The sequence below is a fragment of the Corvus moneduloides genome, chromosome 3, assembly GCF_009650955.1.
Source record: "Corvus moneduloides isolate bCorMon1 chromosome 3, bCorMon1.pri, whole genome shotgun sequence".
NCBI lineage: Eukaryota > Metazoa > Chordata > Aves > Passeriformes > Corvidae > Corvus > Corvus moneduloides.
In genome coordinates, this window is record NC_045478.1 from 39,011,780 (window position 1) to 39,038,856 (window position 27,077).

General features: G+C 36.6%; 1 protein-coding gene across 3 annotated transcripts in view; it reads right to left on the reverse strand.

Moving 5' to 3' along the window:
• Positions 1-27,077, reverse strand: part of RNGTT (RNA guanylyltransferase and 5'-phosphatase) — a 178,720-nt gene that overhangs the window by 88,455 nt on the left and 63,188 nt on the right. For all 3 annotated transcript variants that reach the window (XM_032105036.1, XM_032105035.1, XM_032105037.1), the window contains exons 11-12: positions 20,115-20,279; positions 3,093-3,161 (exon numbers count right to left, since the gene is read on the reverse strand). In XM_032105036.1, coding sequence (XP_031960927.1) covers positions 3,093-3,161; positions 20,115-20,279 — 234 coding nt within the window. The remainder of the gene's footprint in view (positions 1-3,092; positions 3,162-20,114; positions 20,280-27,077) is intronic.

Consider the following 27,077-nt stretch of genomic DNA (forward strand, 5'->3'; position numbering starts at 1 on the left):
CTACAACACAAAAATTATTTCAGTTAGTATTCTCAAGGGGTCATTTATGCACTGTTATACTGTTGCTCTTGTATTGTTGCCTATTAATTTATTCCCTCTGTATCACATAAAATAAAAAAGCCATCTCTATCAGCTTCATCGTTTTCAGTTAATCAGCTTTAATACTTCTTTCCCAAGTAAAAGGTCTACAATGGTATCTTTCACTCTAAATATATTATTTATATTTTCTCAACTAATTACACTGAGAAAACTGAACATTGCTTCATCCAGGAAAATCATTTTAATAACAGATGCAACAGACTTACATTCTGTAAACTCAGAAACTATACTAAAATTTGAACATTAAATTAAACAAATACATTAAAGATTAATAACCTTTATAAGCATTTATAAAAGAAAATTGTTTTAGTTGGGTTATAAATTTTTTAGTGGGCTAAATCAGAAAACACAAGTTCTAGAAACACAAAACATATCAGATATTGATTTCCTGTAATAGTGACTAAGAGACACATTCCTCAGTAAGTTCATTTCAACTAGAAAAGGTAATTTCAAATTTAGCTGTAGTAACTCTGCTTAGCTTAACCTCTAATTTTCTTCTGAGAAACCTTTCTGATTGATTTAGAGTCTAACAATATTCTAAGATATCATCAGGACTTCTTACGAAAGCATGAACTTTCTTTCCCCTAGTGATTTTGCTTTAAACTGGAAATAGCTATGTATTAAAAAAACCAAAAATGTATGTGGCCTAATTGCCTAGTTAGCTGATGTAGAACTTGAAATAGAGAAATGTATCTTATTTCCAGATGGGAAGCATCATCACCCCTTGCTAAGACCTACAGTACATGAAGCAGACCAGGAAAAGTACATTTCAACTGAAGAAGTATACACATGTACTTTCCACAAGTACTGGAAGGATAGAAATACCTGTGAAATTTGAAATAATTGAAAGCAATTCCTTGCATTGATTCCATCAACACACTGGAGGGAAGGGATGCCATCCAGAAGGACCCTGACAGGCTTGAGAGGTATGCTGGTGCAAACATCCAAGTTCAACAAGGCCAAGTACAAGGTCCTGTGCAGCAGTGCAAGTGGCTGCAGCCCCCCTGACCCCTGAGGATACAACCGACACTCAGCTGTGGTGGCCAGGCACCAAAGCTTAATGCCTCACTCTTGGTTAGGGTGAGAGCCCATAATCCCTAGTTCTACGTTCACATATTTTTGTATGATTGGTCCATGTTTTCCCCTCCTTATTTTACGTATAAGTCTATGTATATTCATTTCCCTCAAGTAATGTGTCTAAGTTCTAGAAAGTTCTTGTATACTCGACACCCATTGGCTCCTTCCCTTAGTCCCTCCTAGTGTTTAATCTCATTGGTTCCTTGCTCTCAACCCCGCCTCCTATCCCATATCCTATTGGCTGTATCCCTTATCCCCAACTTTCCTATCCCCACTATAAAATCCCTGGACACCCTCAGATCCTTGGCTCTTCGTCCCTACCCTTTCACCTGAATAAATCTCTGCACGGAACCTATACGAGGAGTCCCTTCTCTCTGCTTCTTCACCTCCACCTGCTCAGAGACAGCTCCCTTGGCTGAGGAGCTCATTCCCTTCTGCCTTTTGTGTGAAGCCACCATAAACCAGTCAGGTCTCAGCTAGACCTCTGGGCTTCTCTTTGAGCTAGCGCGCAACGTGACAGTCCTGCACCTGGGTCAGGGCAATCCCAAGCACAAACAGAGACTGAGTGGAGAGTGGACTGAGACTTTCTCCCACGGGAGAAAGATTTAAAGGTGTTTGTGAGTGAAAAGCTCAACGTAAGCTGGCAGTGTGCACTTGCAGCCCAGAAAGCCAATCATACCCTGGAGTGCATCACAGAAGCATGGGCAGCAGGGCAAGGGAGGTGAGTTCTGCCCCTCTACTCTGCTATCATGAGACCCCACACGGAGGCTGTGCCAGCTCTAGGACCCCAACATAAGAAAGGCATGGACCTATTAGAACAAGCCCAGAGAAGGGCCACTGGGAGATGAGCTCAGGGCTGGAGCACCTCTCCTATAAAGACAAGCTGATGGAGTTGGGGATAGGATTTAACCTGAGAAGGCTCTGAGGACTCACAGCAGCCTTCCAATATCTAAGGGGGCCTACAAAACAGATGTAGAGGACTTTTGACAGGGGGCATATATTGACAGGACAAGGGAGAATGGCTTCGAATCGAAGAGAGTAGTTTAGATTATATTTAGGAAGAAATTCTTAGTATGAGGGTGTCTGAAAGAGGTACTGAACAGGTGGTCGAGACAAATTGTGGATGCTCATCCCTGTAAGTGTTCAAGGCCAGGCTGAATGGGGCTCTGAGTAACACGGTCTAGCAGAAGGTGTCTCTACCTGCTTCTGGCAGGGGATTGGAATTAGATGACCTCTACAGTCCCTTCCAACTCAAACCATCCTATGATTTACAAGCTAAGAAAAAAGTCAAGATGGATGATGCTACAGTGACCATCTATGCTAATATACAATACACATTCCAGTGTATCCACTGTATCTGATTCAACAGGAGGAGTAATAGAATGGATGAGGCCATGCTATTGCCTTCCTTTAAAGCCACCTTTCCTGCTGGGGAACCACTTGCATTATTTTTTCTGGTAGTCTGCAGTACTTCTGGTAAGTTCTCCCCAGGCCACTCATATACCTTTACACTGGCAGACATGGCTCAAGAACTTATCATGCTTCAATTGCACTAAATAACACGAGTCACAAATTTTAATGAAATTTTAATGTGTGAACATCCTTGAGAAAGCAAAATAATATGAGAGCTCAAATCAATGGTTGAAAGATTAATGGAACTCATGCAGTCATAGAAAATTCTTGATTATTTAGCAGCACATATCCATAGTACAGTCTCTAAAAAAATATGAGATGGTTCCTGAAAACTACCACCATCAATTAGTAAGAAATCACACATACTACAAATGAGATAGCAACTAGTCAGAAACAACACTGCAAAGTAATCCTGACCAAAACAAAGATGGATGAGTGGGGAGAAAGAGTGAGAATTTCATCTGGGACTAAAGGGAGAAAAATCCATTATTTATGCTACTTACTCCTGTAGGCTGAAATATCAGTCCATCCACTTCATGGCTAACTTCTCTGGCAAAGTTTCCTTCCAGGAGCTGTAGAACAAAAGAAGAAAATCCTGTTTTCCATAGAGAAATGCACATCAAAGTGAACAGTGGTGGATTATATGCTACTACTGCAATCGTTTGCCAGTAAACAGCTTATTTGTGCTTTAACGTTAGAGCTTGGGAGATGTCAACGTCAACAAAATAGCAGTCTCTGCAAAGAATACTCAAGGCTAGAAAATGCCTTTGTCCAAAAAGAAATACTTAGAAACCAAGATGATTCTATACACTAGAAAATGAAGAAATAGCAATTCTAATACAGGACACTACGGTCATTTGTGGGCAAATTAAAAAAATCCATTTGCCATTTTAACATGCAAGTAGCACTTACTTTAGATTGAACTTATATCCTGAAAAATACTTCAGGGCATCATTTGAAATTCATGTTTGACAGACTTTCTAACTAGGGCATAAACCAGTAACACAGTTACTTGAGTGTAAAACAACTCTTTGAATTAATTTGTATCTTGAATATTCTATTTTATGCTTTCAAAGACTGTGAATTCCATATGGAGGTAAATATATCCATCAAGATGCATTTACCAGAGAAAAAAAACATCTAATTAAACAAACCACTGAAACCAGATAGTCAACAGTTATGAGAATTGATTATATACTTCCATATTAAATTATGACTTGCCCAAGGAAAAGCAAATAACCAAGGAGAATTATAACTGACAAGTAATAGCAAAAATTAGGAGAATTACAAAAATATCTCTTTATTAATTTCAATTTGTGTTTTACTGTTGAGATGAAGAATCTGTCCTGAAGTTGTAGGTACTTTTAGCAATATTTGAAAAACTTTGACATAAAAGTAACCACATGGTGATAAAACATAGAAAATACAGAACCAGTAAATCACAGCCAGTTTTAAAAGCATCATTTTGGCCTGGTCTGCTAATTTTGTACCATTTCCTTTCTAGAGCTCAACTTAATGACCTGCTGACCAAATTACAACTAAATTATTCAAATTAAGTCAATAAAGTATGAAAGAGCTGAGAATTAACATTTGTATCCTACTAAGGCTGTACAGCTAAAAGCAATGCACTTTTCTGTTTCATGGATCAAAAGCCTGATGGCCAAATACTTGGAACAATAATAATTCAACATATTTCACTTAAGCCTGTAACTGTTTGCAAAGAACAACTGATCATTTTGCTACAAAAAGCTAGCTTCTTCTCTTACCCAGTCATTAGCCTAGATTTGTGCCTATAGCTCCAACAACAAAGAAAGCTTTCACTATTCACCTTTTAGATACAATTTAACTGCAAAAAACACACTATTGAGAGTACTCTCAAGTGGAAAAATACTTTAGGAATATTTAATTCTGAGTAAGGAATTATCCAATGAAACACAATTTTTCAGAAGAGAAAGCTTGTAATTGAAACTTGAAGCTGCAGCCTGCTGTTATAACCTGTTGCTATCTTGAAATTTACAGCTGAGGCTCACAATGTAATGCATTTATTACCATATGTCTACACAAAGTAACAATAAATAATCCCAAATTCTTTCATAAATCTATTGTTAGTCTTTGCTTTTATTAAAGCAATGGAAAAATATTTAAACAAATGTCAAAAAGTATTTTAAATTGTGGGTTTTTAAAATTTCTACACAAGCTAAGTCTTCTGTGGATCACTTGGAAGTTACTTTGCAGTTCCAAAACTGACTGGCCAGTCATCTGTAATAAGAGTATGCTTCAAACTTACAAAAATGCACAAGACTGATTTCATTAAATTCAGGTACCAAAAAAAACTCTCCCTGAATACTAATAATACTAAGGAATAACAATATTTTTAAAATAAAATTTTTAAAAAAACAAAAACAACGCCCCACAAAAAACCAGAAACTTCAAATTAGTTGAGACCATACTTTTTAAAAATTTCTGCCTAACTTATCAAAAGGCATTAACCAAAGTGACAAAGAAAAATCAATCACCTCTGTTTCTGCTTCTGTTTTTGAAGTTCTTAAGGGAACTACAATTTGAGGACACAGTTACTTCGGTGTTGGAGCCTACATAACTGAATTACATATTCCTTCCCAAAATAAAACTTAAGACTATAGAAACAATCTTTAAATTTGGAGTATGTAGAAAAGCATAAAATAATTATTGTGCACTGTTTGGCATGCAACTCTCTCCACTATGGTGAACATGCAGTTTTAGAAAACTACATTAAAGTACTGTTGCAACTTGATGAATGGAGAGGAAAATATAAATTAAAAATTTCTCATTTCAGAAATACCTTCTGATACTTTTCATTCACTACTTAGCCAGAATTACAAAATGTAAAGGAATCCGTCTCATCAAGCTGCCACCCAGTTTCAGAGTAAAACACGTTCTCAGTTTGGAGGTCCACAGTGTTCTCACTAAGCTTCTCCCAAGTGACGGGTTAGATATCAAAGACAAAAGGATTTTAAACCCACAGCAATCCTCAACAGATAACTACACTTCTTTGTACTCCAGTTATTCTGCTTTCATTCTCATTAGGTCAATTACATGTATTTGAATGATAACACTCTCTCTAGAAAGGAATTTTGACTAGAAAGGATTAGCAATTGAGGGGAGGGAATTCAGGAAGGAATGTACATTTTCTCTGACCTTATTCCTCATACACTCAAGAAAATAAAAATTTTCTTGAGAATTAAACTGTGTAAAGGTTGTCTGTGAACAGCAGAACACACAGACATTGAGTATTGCAGAAGGTTTGGAATGACAAGGAAATGAGCAGAAAAGGAATGTTTGACAATACAAGCAAGTATTTTTGACACTAAGAAAGTTACATTTTTCAGTTTATGAACTTCAAATGCAAATATCACGGTTCATCTTTTAAAAAAGGTTGTTCAATGTTCCACATGTTCAAATTTTTAATTAACTTGAACAGAACAGTCTTTTTTAATTGGTGCCATGATAAATGGCACACCTGCTTGACTGGGATGACTGCCATGGGTAAGATAAAGCGCAATGCATCTCAATCACATTTTATAGACGACGGGTAAATGATGCATGTGAACCAGCTCTTCTGGCATCCAACTCCTTGTAGCCTCGTGGCATCTATTTCCACCTGAGATCCCGTGTGTTCGCTTCTTTCAGCTTCCTTCTTCCCCGTGAACATTGCAATAAGCCATATACTCATATTACAGTTTATTATTTAAAACTTTCCCTTTCATACTTTTTAACTAAATTTAAAATTATTGCTACATCTAATAACATTCCTCTAAGCAAAAGAATGGTATAATTGCATGGATTGAGTGGAGCTGTATGATGAGTAACAGCATTTCTCCTTGCTCCTTAACCACTGAGATGAAGAGCAGCAGTATGTCACCAAAAGAGCGCTAATAACTCGCTGAAGCTGATTTTGCTAGAATACTGAACTAGTCAGCAGTTCTTCTGTGGAAAATTGAAAATTCACGCTTTAGAGATCTCTCTGTACTTATACCAACAAAGAAATCACTTTGCTCCTTCAGCAGGAAGACAAGAAAACTGAGGTGCATACAGATTCCATACAATGCTAGTAGGTTTTCATTAGTGTTTCGGTATTTCTGAGGCAAGACACAAGATTCTATGAGTTTTCAGATATTACATTATTTATAAAATAAAAAAGTTCAGCAGGTACTACTGTGTCTTTTCCTTCCCCTCACCAAAAAAGAAATAAAAATCTCACGGAAACACAACACAATGTGAGTTATGAGGATTCCAAAACATAATGATGACTCTACAAAGTCATACTGACTTTCTACAAAATAATTTTACTAAGGTCCTTGCACACACATAACCATTATTGACTCCCGTGTCACAATATGCAAATACTGCTAACCATTTTGTCTGTATTTCTGATTCATAACTGACACTGCTTGTTAGCCTCCTGAAATACTTAGGGATACAGAAAAAAATCCCTTTGAATGTTACAATACAAGACAAATGTCCCTTTTCCTTGCTTTCTCAATTTCAGAACTGCTAAATGCTTCACTTCAAGTCAAGATAGAACAACTCTGCCTGCACTCCCTATGGAGTTTTCCAGAGCCACCTTCAAATTACTGATCATCTGGATCTGTTCACTCTACAGAGAGAGCTGTGACAGGGAACATACTTCATTCAAAAGTATTAGTTACAAATAAACTATTAATTGAATTGCCAGTTAGCCAGAATATAAAACACCTTCAGACATGGGCCTACTGTCATTCCTAACTTCACAGAGTCAGCATCTTTACCAGCTTAGGTTTCAGTCCAATTTAAAGACAATCCCCTTCTCCAAGGATGACAGCCCTCACCATCAGCCTCAAAGAAATTCTCATATCCTGACAACTGTCAAGTTTTATAAACATGAGCTCATCCATCTCTGTAGATAACCTACTACATAAATCTTCATAAATCCTGTTTTTGAATGACATCAGAAATCCCACAGAATGATTATGTTAAGATCAGTTAAAATAATGCAAAAATAGTTTTCATCCCAACTACCACATTTCCCAAAAATAAATCAAACCGTATCAGGCAATGATGGAGCCATCAACCAAACTACTAACATTCTAAACTCCAGCTTTCAAACATTACATTTTGAAAAGGAGGCCTCCTGGAAAAGAATTAAGCATGCATGTTGTGGGGTATAAGCTTCCTTTCAGACAATACATGGGCCGCTGTGCAATGCTTGAAAATATTATCAAAGGTAGCTTAATGTCAAGTGAGGGAAGCTGGTCCTCTAAGCTATGGCTATGGTCTCTGCTCCCTCCTCCTCACCAAAATCTTTCCAGTTTCCCCTGTCCTGCAGCATCATGTCTTCTTTGGTTTGTTGGGTGTCTAAAAGCAAGAGAAGGTATCAAGAACAGAACAGCTGCTTTCTGTCTCAAAGCAAAAAAGCATCGAATAGCATGTAACTATGCCATAGAGGGGAAATTTTTCATATATTATTTAAAAATAAAACCCAGAATCTCAAACTTTCCACAAATGGAAGTTGGCTAGTTCACATTTTAACAGAAATAGAGCCCAAAACAAGTGTTAAGAGAAGTTTGATTTGGTTCACTGACTGAATTACTGAAAATATGTGGTAAAACTTTCAAAACAATCTTTAGTGACTTTGGGGAATTCATGGTTTTGGGAACTAAAGGGAGCACACACCTTCTGAAATATAGATTAAAAAAAGGAAAAAGCCAAAAACAAACACATGAAACTCAATCCATGCAGACTTTTATCTTTTTCACATTCAGGATACCAATGATCTCATCTAATATTGCATCGCAAGTAAAACAGCTGATCTAAACAAACGTAGTGTAAATTAACAATCTGGGAGCAGATGGGAGAGGATCAAAACCACACCTCTGGCAGTTCTACTGCTTCCTACCCTCCCTGCTCCAAACCAGACATAGCCTGGATCACCATTTCAGACTAACTTTCAGACAGCTATGAGGATGAAACCGTCTCCTCACATGCATATTTAAGTTCCTCTTCAAGTGATATGCTCAACTGCCAAGTAATTTATTTGGAAAACTGTGCAATCTCAAATTACAGCATGCTGTGATGGAGAACCACAATCTTCATTAAGCTGTCCAATGAAGTACTGCCTGTGCAATTAAAAAATTAATGCCTATTTCTCAGCAATATTTTTCTTCCTTCAACTTTTCTTCCTTGTTCCTCTTTTTAGACTCTGACCAAGACATCTCCTAGAGGTTTTTTTTAAGAAACAAGGTTCACATATCAAACATTTCACAAGGAAGCAGATGCAACTCTTTAAATATTTCAATGTCTCCTCAAAAGATATCCCACAGATACCATTTTTTAAATCAACTGAAACCATCCCATTTAGACTAGACAGAATATTCCAGAAGGGCCACAGCAGCAAGAAAAAATGCACTGCCTGTTCTCTTCCACAGGAGTCTCCTTTCAAGGAGATCTCTGGATACATGAGTACTTGCCAAAGTATTTGACCAGCCAATGCCTCATTACAACTGGCTGCTTGCCTCAAAGTGGCTCCTTCCAAGTACCTCTGAAGGTCCTGAAATCACGGCCAATGGTCTCAGGGGTGTGACTTAACACATGGTCATAAAATAAAGATTTCTGCTTCAATGTTAGCATTTATTTCCCTCACAAAACCAAAAGTGATCTCTCATTTATAGGATTTCATGTTTTGCTACAAATGACCTATAAAACTGTTGAAAAGCAGATTTTTGATAATTTAACAAGACCTGGTTTCCTCTGCATGAGTCTCATTTTGAAATCAAAATATGATATGCTACCTTACATCAAATAAATGAGTAAGAACAGTATCAGCTGAAGTGTATCTGCATCAGGGTAAAGTCCAAGTCTATAATGCATTCTCCTCCATTATTCATTGTCTTTAGCTATACTTATCTTACCAGCAACAAAAGGCAAGAAAGAAAACACACCATAATAACTGAGAGTACAGCCAGAAAACCACAGCTTATACTAAATATTCTTAAGTTAATATGCTACAAAAAATCACAAAGTTACAAAATATTTCCTGACCCATGCCAATAATCTACAATATGCATAAAGGAAAAGTAGGATCAAAAACTGTAGAAAATACATTAAAAACTGAGCTCTCTAAGAAGTAATTGCTTAAAGAAGTTTCCTATGCTAATTAGGAGCCAACACATATTGAAGATAACTGCTCCATTTTTAGTAAACCAGTGAAATTTTCTACTTTGCCCTAACTGCATAAGGAACACAAAGTATAAACTTCTCACTTGCTCATTACTTAAAAAGAAATTTCATGGTTTTTGGCTGTAAAATCAGGGCTGTAAAACTGTATGAAAATCCTTTAAAAAAATTCATGCTCAAAGCTCAAATCCTAGCTTTCATACAGCCATCCACTCAAGATGCTAATTCTAGACAAAAACAGAGAAAAGCTGCAAACATTATTTTGTCTGTATGAATAGGTACATCTTGAAAGCACTTGATGTCAACCAGTAACTCAGTAACTAAGCAAAAAGAGTAAAACTAAACTCCAAAGGTTCACCTGTGTAACAAAATCACCACTATTTTGAACTGTATATCTCTGGCAACAGCTGAATCATATGGTGATGAAAAATATACCAAATGACTGTGTAAAGACACCTGGGAAATTTTTCAGTTGATAAAATTTAAAAAATATACTTTTTATAAAATATTATTTTATGGAAAGCCTTTCAATTTGTTAATTTACTAGATGCTCTGAAATCAATCATACTGAAAGACTAAAAATAAGCTCTTTACCAAGTTAATCATACAGAACATTTTGGCCCAAAAGATATGAAAAAAACACCTAATTATGGCAATAGATTTGTTCCCTATAAGAATGAAGCAGATAATGGCAGTATTGTGACACCAGTGTTCACTAATATGATCAAGAGACTAATTATTATCCATGAATCATTTGTAGCATTCAAAACTTGATTAATGTCAGGTCAAGTTTAGCATGTGATAGGTTTTATTAGTAATGCTCAGCTATCCCACAGCCTGTCAATGTACACGAGTGCCATCTGTTAGGTGTGGGAATAGCCAACAGCCACAACAAAAACACATTGGCTACAACTGGTCACTGAAGTACGTTTTAAGAATTCCATAAGGAGTACCCTAATAATTTTAAAGACACTAGACCAGAATCCACCACAAAAGACCTGCTAAAGATAGGAAACTTGTAGCCCAAAAAGTGAGGCATGCAAGGCATATTTTTCTCATTTGGAAGTTCAGTCAAAGGTGTGTTTAATAATAATGAATACCTCACAGACTGACCAGTTTCCAGCAACAAATACTCTTTTGCAAGAGGAATATGCATAGTTTCCTCTCTACACTCCTCCATGGATCTTTAGCAAGCATTCCTGTATTGAATACAGAATATACTGCTTTACCCATCGCTCATGCTATTCAAATACATATGGTCCTATTGGCTCATCTAGCAAAACACTGTTAGAGGATGCTAAATATGAAATTCATGTTCCACAAAAAAACATTCACTGACAGCCTTCCATTTATTCTAATTACAGATAATGGCAAGAAGAAATTTTTTTGTGGAAGGCTCACTTTCTAGTATTTCCCAGCATTTTGCAGGTGGTCAGCTTTACCAGGGGTCACCTCTCCCTTGTACAGCCCATTATAGCAAGACAGGACTGGGCACTTCCACTGAACCTCCACAAGCTCTGCACTAGTAACAGTGTGAGCGGCAATGCTGAAATAACATGAAGTGGCAACAGACAGGTGCATGCACAGAAAGGAAGGAAGGTGACCTAATTCGACCTAATTCTGGGTTTGCTCGGCAACTACATACTCTCCTCTGGTCTACAACTAGTTAGAAACTCAGCAGGAGCATTGACAGAAACATTTATTTACCTCATAGCTACAACAGCCCTCTCAGATGTATTATAAACATGTTCTCATTTGATGGCCCTCTTGCATACCAAGTGGATGAAGATGAAAGGATGCAGATCTTAGCTGCCACTGGCATCTGTAGTACTTAAGTATGTACTTCTGTACTTAAGCTCCAAGTATTCTGTTTGTGAAAACTGTGATGTGCAGGCTCCCAGACTCCCTGATGTCTTGATGTAAAAGTCAAATATGCTGAACACTTGACGCTGGTAGGCAGGCCACAGACCAAAAACAATATAATTCCAAGAACTACAACTACTGTAGAGCATCTTCCTCAACCCTTTGCCCATATAAGTTCACAGCCAGTGACGGACTGGGGCCCAAACTACTAGTGACTGGTCATTAGCATTCTAACTAATGACATCACTCTTCCTTATCTTTTAGAACAGCAATTCTGCAGGAAAGTCTTCACTGGAGTCCATATATTCTTTCCAGAAGAGGAAGGCAATAGAAGTTCCAGGTTATAGTCATGTGATAGCAAATGAGCAGCACCTCCAAGCAAGAAAGCCGAAGAGAGTAATCCCTTCCATCTGTAACTTGCTTTGTGTCAGATGCACCTCCTTGGAAAAAACCAAGTTATTCCACACACTGGACTTTAAGAGCTTTCCCAGTTCCTACTGGAACTGCTGCCAGCTTCACAAGGGAGTTTTACAGTCTACTTTTTTCATAGAGAACTTAAGAGAAATCATATATTTCATCTCCTGAAAGCTACTACCGATCTAAAAGATGCAAAGAAAAGCCACTTCCAGATATATGAATAGCTGGAAGTCACTGTAGTGTGTGATGGGATGCAACCTCAGATTTTAAGGAAGTCGAAGAACCGCACTAGCTTGATTTCACTACCCAGCCACATGGGAAATGAAAGCTATTGTGAACAAGAGTAAAATACACTGTGATGGTGGCAGGGAATCAAGTCTGATGGTTCTAACTTTTTTTTTAATATCTTTTTGGCTTTGCAGGTAATTCATTAACAGCACTCCTCAAATATGCTAATAACACTAGCTGTATGACATATTTTTAATTATTTGGAGACATTTTAGAAAAACCTAGAGCATGCTACAGTAAGAGCCCCACTGAGCTATCACCCATGTGCTGGTTCTGAGTGAATAACTCCAAAGGTCACATACCTAATATATTCAAAACAATACCCAAGAATAACTCAAGCACTATGTGTGTTAATGCTTAATTTGACAGCACATCTGCATTCTTGAATTCAAAATAAGCATGAGGCATTTCTCACTGTCAATCTCTTCTCAAAAATACAATTGAGAAACTGACATCAATTAACTACAATGTTTTCAAATGCTTTTTTCAAATAAGAGAAATAAGCTGCTTCAAGAAACTTTAATTGACTTTTGTGATAGCTTCAAAATCATGATGAGAGGAACACGGACTCCTCGAAGCTTTGCGGGAATGACCCTGCCCAAACAGCAATATTTCATATTTTTTCCTGATGAAGAAACAGCAATCTATTTCATAGCTTGACCATTTCATTTACTGTGCTCTTCACAGTTCTCCGTTTCAAACTACAAGGTGCCTTCATTTATTTTCTTTTAGACATTGGGATGTTACCCACATAACTCTCCTATGCTCCCCGAGCCGGCAGAACACACCCATCTGAGATAACAGTCTTGCTGGAGCTGGAGGAGGTTTAATAGGTTCCACTAGCCAATGATTTGATTTATTTACAAATTATCTGCAATCTATGACATTCCTGAATGGATGAAAGATGCTCAGTAAAGTCTGTAATGTCTTCAACTGAGCAAGGCTCTCATCACACTGATGCTTGCAAACTCCCTAATACTCTGGATTTGACCAAATACTACATTCAATATGTTCTTCTGATGTCAAAAAAAAGAATGGCACTGGGCTGAGTACAAAGGGGCCAAGTACATTTTAATTTGTTCTCTGAATGATCTTCCACTGTTACATACGTGATAGGGTTTAATTCAGCCCCTGTGTAAAGTGTAACAACATAATCCGGTCTCTGGTTGTCAAAAATATGGATAGCTCTTTTAATTAAATCAGATAATTGAGGATTTTGTTTTATTAAGCATTTCTAATAAGACTTGTCAACAAAGACAAAACTGTATATACAATAATTCAATTAGACATAAAACTGATATACAAGAATATAAAGTCTTCATACATTTACTGTTACAATTTCTGATTCAAACTCAGCTAATATTTTGTACTAGGCCCGAAGCAGTCATTTTAATACCAAAATTAAGGTTTATGTTCTGGATGTTTAAAAAAAAGCTAATTCTTCTGCTATGCAATGGCACTTGAGGGCTTTATTTCCTACAAAGCTGAAATTAAAACTGTAAAGCCATAACAGTAAAATGTTAATATTTTATTGTTTCTTTATTTTCAAGATTAATTTTATACAAGGTCTGGTTTGGGGTTTTTTTCTCAAAATTGGGCATATCACAAGAAAAGAAACAGCTACCAGCAATGTCCTATAATCTTGCACCATAATAAATTGCTTTAAATTTCACCCCCATCTTTACCATTTTCTTTGTGCTTTTATTCATTTTATCCAAATTAAGCGCATGTCTCTTGAACATCATTCCAATACGAGAAGGCTGATGGCTTCCCTGTGGAGCTGCATTGCCAGAAGGCAGTTTGGAAAGTGACAGGCTGTGAAGTGGCACAATGGACAATATTAAACAGTTGCCCCTCAATTAATGAGTGGAGTGACCCACTTAGTCACCACAGCTGAGTCTTCTAACTAATTCAGAAGATATCAAATATACAATTCAATTGCCCATACTGGCATACCAACTGGTAATTAGGTCCAAACAGATTTGCATTTCCCTGGTTTGGTAATACACCATAAAACTGAAAGAAGAAATCACTGTTAAAGACACTTTTCCTACTTAGAAAGGTGTATAGTATTTCCACTGCACAAAATACAGAAAAAATAACTTACAAAAATGTTAGAATGTTCAAATCTGTTGTTAAAATGTTAAAAGCTAAACTGAATATGTACTGTCCTGATGTTTAAAATTACAGTGTGCACCAAGCAGAACACTCCATCCATATGCCTTTATTTTTCCACTAGTTCCATTGCTATCTTTCTCACACTAGAGTTTGACAAGTCAGAATTTAATTACATATTCCACATCTGAATTATTCTACATTAATTTAATTTGTACCACTAGCAATATCTAACATGGGCCACAAGCTATGAAAATAATCCTTCTTGGAAATACTCAAGACTGTTTTAACTTTAGTAGATCATTTTCTGAAAAATGTGAAATGTAACTAATGTGTGAATAATTTCTTAAAAGAAAAGAAAAAAAACTTCTTTCCTAACCAAAATTCTACTGTGCTGTAATATTATACTTGACCTTCAACATCACAAATAGTAATAATCAAAAGCAAGTAGCCTGATCCTCTCTTGTTTACTCCAGGAAATGACAGAGATTCTTGTTCGTGAATAGGTCTCCTTAAGTGACTCCAGCAAAGCAAGGAAGCTGAGAAGTTAGCCACAGCTGAGTCAGTGTTTTTCCTAACATGAGAGAAAACCTTTTGGTGTAACCCAAATCCAAGCAAGTAGCTGCTGCTTCCCTGTCCCACAGAAAGGAAAAGGAACACTCAGAGGCAGCCGGACACCCCACCAGCACTGGCCTACAAAGCCTCTGCCACCCTCAACCTCCCACTGACAGAAATTATGTTTACCAAATAATATTCACATCGCTATAGTGCTGCATGAAATAACTCCAGTTCAAGCACTGAATTTCAAGTGGCAGTAACCTACATTCAGCTCAAGACCTGCAGTATAGTTACCTATTTCATCTTTACAATTTACAAAGCTTCCACTTGGGCTGATTGGCTGTACCTACCTCTACAATTCATATGGTAAAATAACTTTGAACAATCAGGCTGAAGTCCTACATGCTGGGATATAAGACAGCTGCCAAGTGAAGATTTTGAATTTTAGTATAAGCATAAGGTAACATCTTTCCAGCTTCTTATTCACTATTTGTTTACTAGGTTCCTCAGGTAAATGATTAGTTGTGTTTAGAGGAAGAAAAGCATGCCAAAAAGATTTAACTGAAGGTAACATCACCAATAACAAGCATCTAAGGGTGGAATAAGGCAATATTGCTTTTACACCATTAAACTTTTCATTCTTGCAGAGATGGAACAGGACAAAGTGAGGAATTTAAGAAATAAAGAAATAAAAGCATACAGAAACAAAATGGTAGAGGGGAGATGGGTTAGAAAACAATTAAAAGGTGATGAGATGACAAATAGGCCAAAACCCTGGAATGGAACAGATGGAGTGAGGAATATGATGTAGGCCAGACACCGAAGAATGGCTGCCAACTCTAGGTCAGGAAATGCAGGACTGAAAGGTGAGCCAATTAAGCTACTCCTGAAGGCATAGAAAAGCAAAACAAAAATAAAAACGGAGGAAACAAGTCTTCTTGGCAATAAAAAACCTCCAGATGGTAACATTCCCTCTCCACTGAGATGTGGAATTCAAGATCTTCAATAAATAAACAGATTATTTGACACTTCTGCTTCTGCCATTGTTGCCATGCAATTCTTCTGTCTTCTGTCGCACGACTGCAAAGCTTCTCCACATGTTGTCTGTAGGCAACTTGGAGATACAAGACAGGGCTTTGTCATTTTCAGTCAGTTTTGGTTAACAGCTCTCTTGGCAGACACAGATGAACAATGTCTGCATATCAGGGTTCACTCTTCAAGGCATGCAAACACTATCTTACAGCTGCCTCAGCTGCCTGCAAAATACCCACATCAACATGTCAAGCAAGGTGTGCACTTACACAGTCTCCTGCATCATCAGAGATCCACAGCCACTTAATTTTCCAAAGCAAACCATCTCAACAGGAGCTATACCTTTATTGGCATAAATGCTAGACATTCCACCTCTCCTAACAACAACAAAAGCAGTTTTAAAAAGTAAAAATAAAAATCCAAGTGTCAAATGAACCAGGAGAACAAAGTAAGTCACCTGTCAGTTCACAGATTTGACTGAAAACTTTTAAGAAGATCCTAGACCATTTAATCTTCTAGCAGAGATTACCTTCTTTCTAATCCCTCTAGGACAAGCTGTCATTTTAAAACCAGATAATAGTCTAAGAACTGACAAGTCATTGACATACAGCATGCTAACATTTGAAAAAGGTTGTTCATTTGACCTGTATCATTGTTTAACCTTTAGCCCTATTGTTCCATTGAGAGTGATGAGCACAATTCTCCACGGGACCACAGACTGCACAGAAAGGAACTTTTTCCTGCTCTTACTAGACAGAATTTTCATTAGACAATGGGCTTTAGGGATGACATCCAGACTAAGACTGTTCACACAAACAAGCCTTGCAAGAGAACTATGAGTTGGTTTAAGCAAGGAAAGTCAAGAGTTGGACCATTTCCAATAATGTAATTATTTCTATGCACCTGTACTTCCTGTTCAAGATAATGAAATCAATGTCTTGTTGAAAAGCCTATAAATAAAAGGCTAAGGTTCAAAGGCTAAGTGTATGAAGCATTTAAAGCACTAACCTATAATTCAACTTCTTCCACTGACAGCTACTATCCTCACACAAAGGGTGGGAGAACTGGCAGATTTGACCATATCATCTTCTGGAGTTCTGATGCAAACCAATAAATGCAAAGAAAGCAAGCTATGCAAGAAGTGACCAATTATGCAAGTATAATGACAAACACCAAAAAATCAACTTTGCTCAAAATGTCTAAGAGAACCTGGAAGTTACATTAAAAGGAAAAATCTATCTAGAATACATGTGTTTCCAGCTAACACTAGAAGAGTAATCTGTGTTTAATTGATTATAGAGGAAAAAAATTTTAGTGATACTGTCTTCTCCGTCAATATCAGAGTTCAACAAGGCAACATTTTTAGAGACTGAGAATACACAACCTGCTCCCCAGTGATTGTCCCTTTCTTTTCTTTGTCTTACCATTAAAACCCAGTCTTACAAAAAATAAAGGCCATTCAAACATCATAAAATAACAATGAAGGCAACATTATAGACGACACAGCCCTTATTTCCAACATCCAAAACCAAATCTCAAGACACAACTACAAATGCTGCCATACTTTATAATTGCACTTTAAAAGTGCATTTCATTTCACAGTAAATTGATTTTCAGATTAGAAAAAAAAAATAGTCAGTACCTAACTCTGGTATTAAAGTTCCAAATCCATAATTCTAAGAACAATTTCATTATTGGATGCATTATATAACATAGCACAAAGTTTACTGCTGTTTCAAGTAATTACTTCCACTTTTTCACTGAAAATAACTAAGTCTACATGGAAACCACCCATTTTTTCCAGTATAATTAAAAGTGTTAGCCACTTTTTCTGCTATTATATATAGTGCTGAGACTCCTGGCCTATTGAGTAATCTTCCTACAGTCCACACAATCTAGCACACATTTACTGATACATTATTGTTGATAAAAAGAATGGAATAGAATGTCTTATATCATAGAAAGGAATGATGGAGGGAGGCCGTGAAGAAAAAGGTCTACAGTATTCCCTTCTGTAAGGTTCAAACTGCATCCTGAGAACGTTTCAAAAATTGAAGCTTCTCAAAACAAAAATAAGATGTGATGAAGTACACTTGATGACTTTCTTGATCCCAAGCAAAATCCAGCTACCCTTAAAAACAAACAAAAACAAAACAAACAAACAAACAGAAAACCTGCAAAACATACTCCAAAAATTTTGATGAAACTCATTCTGAGCAGGTACGGGTTTTCCACTTTTTCAGTCTTGAATATGGTGGTGCAATCAGAGATCCTTCTCATCTGTGGCCAAAGATGGCTACCTCCACTGATCTTTGAAAACAACAAACCTTGGGGGTGACTTGATAAGCCATATCTTCTCTCAGTGACATACACTGGGAAGAAAGTAGGGAAGAAACACAGTCTTAGAAAAACCACAGGTTTTCTGAGACCACTCAAGGGTGTAAATCTTTAAAGATCTTGTCATGGTTTAATCCCAGCCAGCAATTAAGCACCACAAAGCTGCTCATTCTAGTCAAGAAAGGAAGGATTCTGTTAGATCCTTCCTAAAGATCAAAGGATCCAACTCTTCCTGGAAAAGAAGAACCAAGAAAAATGCCTATCTAAACATACAGAGAAGATCTACCTAAGAAGGTCCCACTTGTCATCCTTTAGCATCCATTCAGCAGCACCTATGTCTGGAGAGATACTGATGGATATGAGCACCTGTCTCTGGAGGGACTGATTGAGAGGATAGAAGGAACTCCTTGTCTTCCTGCAGACCTTGCTGTACTGTACATAGAGCTGGAAAACCCTCTCAAGACATTCATCATTGATGCAAGAGGAAGTCTGTTTGCATTTTCAGCTATGCTGATGAAGTATTCATCACTACGTTTGTTGCTATAGTTGCAGAGATGACTGAATAAAAATAGGATAAAGATCCTTTGGGCAAAACAGTATTATTTTTAAATAGTCTTTTTTCAGAACAGGGTAATACTTCAAAACAACAGTCTATTCTGACCATACATAATGAAAAATTCACAAAGTTATGATGAATATGAAAATGCAACCCCTTTTTCATCACCCTGAGGAAGTGTTACAGGAATCACACTCATCAAGTTCACAGAAGTAATGAAATGAAAAAGATATTTTAAGGTAAGTAAGAGCAACAATAATTGTTAGTCTATATATTGATCTTTTGAGAATATATTTTTATAAACCCTATTCTTTTGAGCAGATACAGATTTGAAATCTATTTTGAACCAATAATTATTTCTCTTAAGTGTTTACCAATATTGCCTTAGATAAAACTCCATATCAATACTGGTACTGCTACCTAAAACTCCTTACAGTTATCATAGGGCATACAAACAATTCTTAAATATTGACATAAAACTTCTTACTTATTGAAAACAATGATCAGATTTCAAGCCTCCTAAAAGGCTTTCTGTTTTAAGAGTACAAAGAACATATTTCTCTAAGTAAGAGTGATTTAAGTAATGACCAAAAAAAACCCTATAATGTACATTGTACAAAAAGAAAGATGGGTAACCTAAACTCTAAAATGAAGAAGGCTTCAGAGTCTGTCATGATTGACATTTAAAACACCTACCTCAAACCAACCAAAAAAAAAATCCCAAAGAAAAAAAAAAAAATCAAAAGAAGTCACACCAAACCCAAATATCCCAATAAATTAAAAGTGTATAGACATTCTTTCCTCAAAGATGTTTTTAAGGTGGTGGTAACATATTAGGGTGAAAAATTTTTGACTGAACTGCATTTGAAACACAATCATCCCAAATGCAGATTTCAACGTCCTAAAAGTTTAACCTGGTACTTCAGATTTATTGATATCTTCAAAGACTGTTTTCTAAAAGCCTGAGATAAGTAATAAAACCAAAAAAACCCACTTTTCAGAATATCCCAAGCTGGTAATCACCCCACAACCACTGCTGAACACTTGGTTAGCAGAGGAACTCACTGGAAGACACAACAAAAATGCTGAGGGAAAACCTATACCTACCACTGTTTTGCTGCCTCCAGTACCACAACATAAAAAACTGTTTTACTGTAATCAAGCTTACCTTTCTGGAAGTGTAGATGTCAAAAAATGGTTTGTTTCGAACACCGAACGGTTCCTGTGCTTTGTCAATGAGACCACTTTTCATCTTTTCATGTCGTGGAAATATAATCTCTTTCTCTATGCATGCAAGTCGAACATTAAAATCACAGTCTCCAACAGGCTGTCCCTGCCAAGTTACAAAAATCAGTATTAAAATCAAACACCAAATTATTTGAGCCATCTAAGTTTGCCTAACACAATATTTAGAATCCTACAGATACATAAAAGTATTATCAAATCACTAATTTTTTTCCCAAACGTGTGGCTTTCAAGAATCTGTCTCAAGCTATAAGAAGCTTAATTAAATCAAAGTTCACAGAAAGCTAGAAACCTGTAATATGCATTCAGGCACATGTGAATTAACTATCTAAATACCTTTAAAGTCAAGTAAAATAATTTAAAGATTCCCTAATTATGGCTTTTATATGGCAGCTACATACTTCTCCACATAGCTTTCCTCTGAAGTCATTTAGCTCATTTTGTTTAGAATACTTTTCATGATGAAGCAACAATGAGATTTACACATTTAAGTGAACTCTTTGCTCCGAGTGCAGTATATTGATGCCTTGAAAGAAACATTAATTAATGTTCATTTTTCTGTCAGAGAAAAGAGAAAAATAGGTGCAGTTGGAAAATGTGCCAATAAACAATGGCTACAAAAGCCTGCAAGATATTTGACAGCTCAGTCACAAAAAGGCAGTAAAACCCTTCACTAAGCCTCAGCAGCATACCCTGACCTTTCAAGATCTGAAATAAAACAGCAGCTTTACATTGCTCTTTATACACTTGGTGCATTGCACCAGATCAGTATGAGCATTCAAAATGCACATTTGTCAGATTAGTAATGGCTTGTAATGGAGTTTATTATATTTTGAGCATTAGATAGTGAGGGAAACATGCTATGTATATCACTAGAACAAAACAAGCAACTGTCAACTAATAAATTCAAAAGCTCGTTTCAATTGGAGGTGTCAGTTTCACAGCAATGAGACACAAAACTCATAGATTTGCATTGTTAGAAGCATGATACAGCACTGAAAGTTGTTTACATGAGATCATCCCTCATTTTGCCACCCCATTCACACAAGAAAATAATTTTCAAAACCCATTCCTTTCATGGCCTACAGAACAAGCTCACAGAGCCTTGGCTTGCAAACCAGAATTCTTTGAAAATTGAAAGCAGTGAGCAAAGAAAACTGGGAAGACATGAGACTCAAATCATCAATGGCAGCAGTATAGCTGAGCAGGAGAACCGGCTACCAGGTATTTCCTATACTAAATGCAGCTAGAAGGAAAAAAGCACTGCTCCAACATGCATCAGAGAGGATATGAACTGGTCAACTGGGAAGAATGCCAAAAAAATAAATGGCAAAATGACATTCTGATGAGGCATACAAAGGTAAGAAAGTAAGTAGTATCTTAAGAGGTATCTCAATTAGGAAAAAAACAGAGTACCAATTTTAGACCAACATGAATTTGATCAATTCCTTCCAAAATCATATTGGCTTTCACCAAAATCTTTGGCATTGCATGCTCCCAAAGGGCCATTAAGTTTGTCTTGTATTTCTTTGCTAGCATTAGATCCTACTAGGCCTCTATCAAAAGTCCTCAGTTGTTCATGGCAACAGCCTTAAGAATTATGCATTGCTCCCATACCACATGTAATTCATAACCACTTTCTTTCAGGACTCTGCTTCCAGTCTATGTAAGAACAGGCAGCACAGCCACCATCACTCTGTAGGGAAGCACATCTTGTGCAAAGCCTGTGGCAGACACCATGGATGAAATGTCTCCTAATCTCTGTTCAGTGATCCATGCTCGTGAAGAAGAAAGCTCAGCTCACTGTTACTGTTGCCTTCAGTGTAATCTTCCTTTCAAATATGAAGGTGTTATTAGTAAAAAGCCATTCAAATAAAAGGAAAATTAGGATTATGGAAAATTCCAAGGGGCAGGAGAGTGGTTCACTCTTTATTCATTTCTCACAGGATACAGATGTGTGATCTACAGATTTTTAAGTGCCACAGACAAAATGCTGGAAAATCAATCAATCTTTTACTTTCTACTACTTTCCTTCCTTTCTTTCTCATCCCATGTATAGCATACTTGAGTACTCATCTATACAGTGACAGAGTTTGTCCTGGTTTGTACATGTAATTAAAACACAGACGACACATCTCAATCCCTGTAACAACTGACTGAAGAACTAATTTAAGAATTCTTTCCTGGGAAATGTGTATATATTTTTTTTTATTACTTCAAAGAACCCCATAATTCTCTAGGTACATTTCAGCAAGATCTAGTGCACATGCTCTTTCCTATAGTACCTTTTCCACTCAGCCGTATTTTATTAGTAGGTCTGAACGAGCAAATTAACTAATTAATATTTCATACATTTGAGCTTCCAATAAGCAGTAAGGTTATTTAGAAAGCTTTTTTATAATGACTCATTCAAAAAATCGTTTCGTACAGTGATTTAAATTTATTTCCATCCCTTAACAGTTAAATTAAAAGCTGAGGCAACTTCATATGCACCATAAACCAGCTGAATCACTTTCTTTTCCTTTAAATATTCCTTTCACTTTTCTCATCTACTTGGAACTAATTATTTCCTGCAGTTCTGCCAATCATATATTTCTATTTTAAAGCTTGTTAAGCAGAAGGGTATATTACAAGTAGATTCCATCAAAAAAAGGTCAAAGCTAGGTTGACATAAGATTATATGAGACAGGAAAACAGACAATGCTGCCAAGCTGCTTCTTCATCAGACTAGTAAACTAAGAAGTCAAAGAGTATTTCATTCTCACAAAAGCACAGGCCATTAGCAATAAGAAAATTAGTACATCATTGAATTTAACTCAAGGACATACTGAATAAAAGCAATATTGGAGGAGAGTGGCTCTTTCTTTGTTATTAGACATTTCCCATAATTACAAAAAATGTTCTAATACACAAGGCATTTATCCCAGACATATCCAAAATCTTCAAGTGATAAAATTCTAGTTTTTAGCAAATAAGTAGGAGGGTAATGTAGGCTGCAATAAATAATTCAGAGACCTTGACAAAACCAGAAGAGATTTAGTGTATAAAGCACATATTTAAAAGTTGTCAAAACCCAAGACATTGATGCACGTTTACTCTAAACCCAGGCATTAAGTAATAGCATGTTTTTAGGCAATATAGATGTTTTATTAATCTAAGCATTCAGATGATTAAGATTGTATTCCAATATGTAGGTTTTCACCTGTCTGAGAGGATGAGGGTCACTACTCCTTGGCAGCATAGTTACTGAAGTACATTACATGATAATTCCTGTTCTAGACATTTTTAACCTAAAATATGTGTGTTAGCAAAGGGTAAAACAAAATTAACAAGTAGCATGTATCTCCTACCTATGCTAGAAAGTTACACTTGCCTCTCACTGTAAATAAAATGTATCCTAAAGCAATACATCATTTAGACAAGCCCTAAGAGAAGAGTCATCTGTTGAATCAACACCTCTTCCTTGAGCAGCTGAGTTTTCTTCACCTGTTGAAACTGTGCATTGCACTAAGGTCACAGCACGGAGTGGGCTTGCAAAGTATGGTTCTGATGTTAAAACATCCTCCACACAACTTCAAAACATAAGACGAAATTTCTACTGCACTTTGAAACCCACCCAGGAGTCAAAACTTCTAAATTTAAACTTGGGCTATTTCAAATTAACTTCTCAACAAGTCACATAAGAACCACAAAAAGAAATACATGTTTAAAAACACTAAAAAACAGGGTCTGCAGCTCATTTAATATCCATTGTCTTGAGCAGTTGGGGGAGAGCAATTTACTTATTGAATGGAGATTAAAAAAGGGGAAGAAAAAAAAAGGAAAAGAAAAAAAGAAAATTAAAAAATGCTACCACCAAAGAAAATCCACCCACCCAACAAAACCACAGTCCCTCTAACGATGCTCCAAATACATGCCAAGAGACTGAATTTGGACAAGTGTCAGGCTGTGCTCCCGCCCTCCACCCCGTTCCCAGTGACCTCATTGTTGAAGTCACAACTTCATGCTGCAGCTGGTAACTCAAATCCCAGGTCATTACATGCAGGAAGATGGCAGGAGTTGCTGAGATAGGGATAAGAGGATAATGTGATTTCTGCTGCACATCCTGCATGTCTCTCCACAAGGAGAAAGGTATCCCTGAGGACCTACTATCACCCTCCACGTTTAAGTTTCCCTTCCCCTGTGTCTCTAAAGTTACCTTGTGGCTGCAGGTCAGCAAATTCCATAAGCCTTACATGGAAAGTCCTTTACCCAGATGGATGCAGTGAATACACCATGCTGTATAGGTGCTAAATTCCATAAAAGTACTTAATCTTTGACTTTGGTATTTATGTGGTTTTTTCCCCCAATGCAGCTACAGTTAAAAGAAAAATAATGCCTGGGCCTCTGCATACAGCTGATAAACCAGCATGGTCCAGGATAAACTGAGAATATTTATTCTTTTCCTCCACGAGGCAGGCTGAAGCCTACCCACCAGCAAAGCATGCTCCATTTGCTTCTTCAGAGCAGTACCTGAGACATGAATAATTCAGCACACGCACAGAGATGTACATTCCATGCACATCTTCACTTACTGAGCCAGAGTGGAACATATGTCACAACTGTCTTAGCTTTAATGATTTTGAGAGAAGAATAAAGAATAAGCTCAGCCTGATATTCTACCCTGTGTTTAACGTTATTATTGACAATTCAAGACACCCACAGCTGACATCTGCATTTCCAGTGAAAGCCCATTATTAGTTCTCCCAACTTCTGAAGGCCACGCAGTCTAATATTTTGCATTTAATATTAATGATCTGGCACATATTTCTTCTGACCATCGTTTTATAGATGCTGCTCTTTTTCTATACATAGCTTTATATAAAAGCAATCTAAAGGTGCTGTTTCAGTTTCCAAATAAGATTATTACTACATTCAATCACCTAAAAGGTTTTTTTCATTTCCTATGAAGTTTTCTTTTTAAAGCAGGATTAAAAATAAGGTATCAGAGAAATGAAAAATTTTATAGAATTATGACCCTTAAGTTCTACATTTCTAAAAAGCAAAAGGCATGAAGATCAATATAATCTAAAAATTAAATTTAAAATTTTGGAGGTTTTCTAACTTTCATCACATATATGACAATGGCAAGGAATTCAGCAGTTTCAAAAGGTTTCTAAAATTTATCTTACCATCAATGAGGTACAGCGTGTGAAATATTGTTTCAATTGTAACAATACAACCAGTGTGCTGCAGGAACATAATTACTATTTATATGTTGTTGTTTTGTACAATGGCATATCGCTCTGATTTGTTTTTCACAGAACAAAAATGGTTTGAAGAATCAGACCTATTAAAAAGATTGCTTGAGACATATATGAAAGTACTGGTATTTCCTTAAAAAATAATCACTAAAAATAAATTTTAAAATGTACAAAGGAAAGAAGTTAGTAGCCAATGGATAACACCAAGGTCTAACAGAACATACACATATAGCTCCATAGGGTTTGTTCATTTGTAAACATATGTCACAACTGAACAACTTGAACAAATCAGCAGGACTGTTGAAACTATGACTAAACAGATACGATCAAAACAAAAAAAGTAGTTTGCACTCCAAACGTTGCTCCCTTCCTTGCTCTTCTGGGATTACTCAAAATTTTAAACAAATTCACAATAAAAACCATAGAACTCTGTAATTGCAACTGAATGATAAATTTGCACCACCAGTGTAACAGTAACATATACAAAGCAGAATATTTACAATCACTTGAAGTGACTCATTCTCATCACCAACACAGGGCAATAAAGAGGCAGAATTATGGAAACAGGCATCTAGCACAGATGAACACCTAAGCCCTCTGTTTTGAAAACAAAGCTCCAGTTAGGCACTGAAAGCTTAGCAGCTGCTGTTTTCGGAGAACAGACAACTCAGTCAAATTCATTGATTGAACGTACAGTGACTTCATTTAGAAATCCTTCTGAGCCCTCAAAAACAGAACTCAATAAGGGGATTTTACTGGGACGTAAATTATTAAAACGAAAAGGAATCCTGTTCCATCTAGACTGGTTGCCTCCCCTCAGGTAATCTGAGTAGATGAACTTCCCACTTCAATTACAGAAGAAAAAGTCATAGTTCTAATAAACCCTAATTATAAAACAGATGTGTCATTAACACCATGGGGTATTTACACACAAAAAAGATTGCAAATGGGAATACAAGTTTTAATAATTTATCTTACACTGAATTTAGGCTATCTTCAAAGTCAAACACAGGATTTTACTGCTTCAGTTTTTTCTAATTATTTTTCCTAGAGCTTGTGTTGCATGTGGTATGGAGGCATTCTTACCTTAATTGCAACAGATACTAGGTGGTCCAGTCAATATTTTCTCTTTCTACTTCTACTCTCCTCACACTCTTCCTTTCTATCAGCCATTCACAATGACTCTTCATAGGAATAGCTATTGCTGGGTTTTCACACAACTGTCTTTATGATAAAGAATTATCACTCCAGTGAATTAAAGAACCGTGGGAAAATTCCTTCATCTTGAAAACATTATTCAAGCCATTTCATACTTGAAAAGATTGTGATACTGGTGTTTTTAGAATATAAATCACTTCATGGTATTTAAAATAAGACTGTCTAGTACAGATAGTATGAAGTCTCATAAAAACTAGAAAAGAGAGGGGAAGAAAAAGTAGTAACAATCAGCACTTATTCACAACTACTATCTTAGAAAAGGAACCACCTACATTGCCTAAACCATGACAGAACTAAAAATTAAGTATCAGCTTGTAACACCTGAAGACTTGTAAGCATCCATCATTTCAGTACACAATCTGTCTTTAGATATCTAGTTCATTGTCTACATGGTTAGCTTATGAGTAAGAAATACTGATAAATGT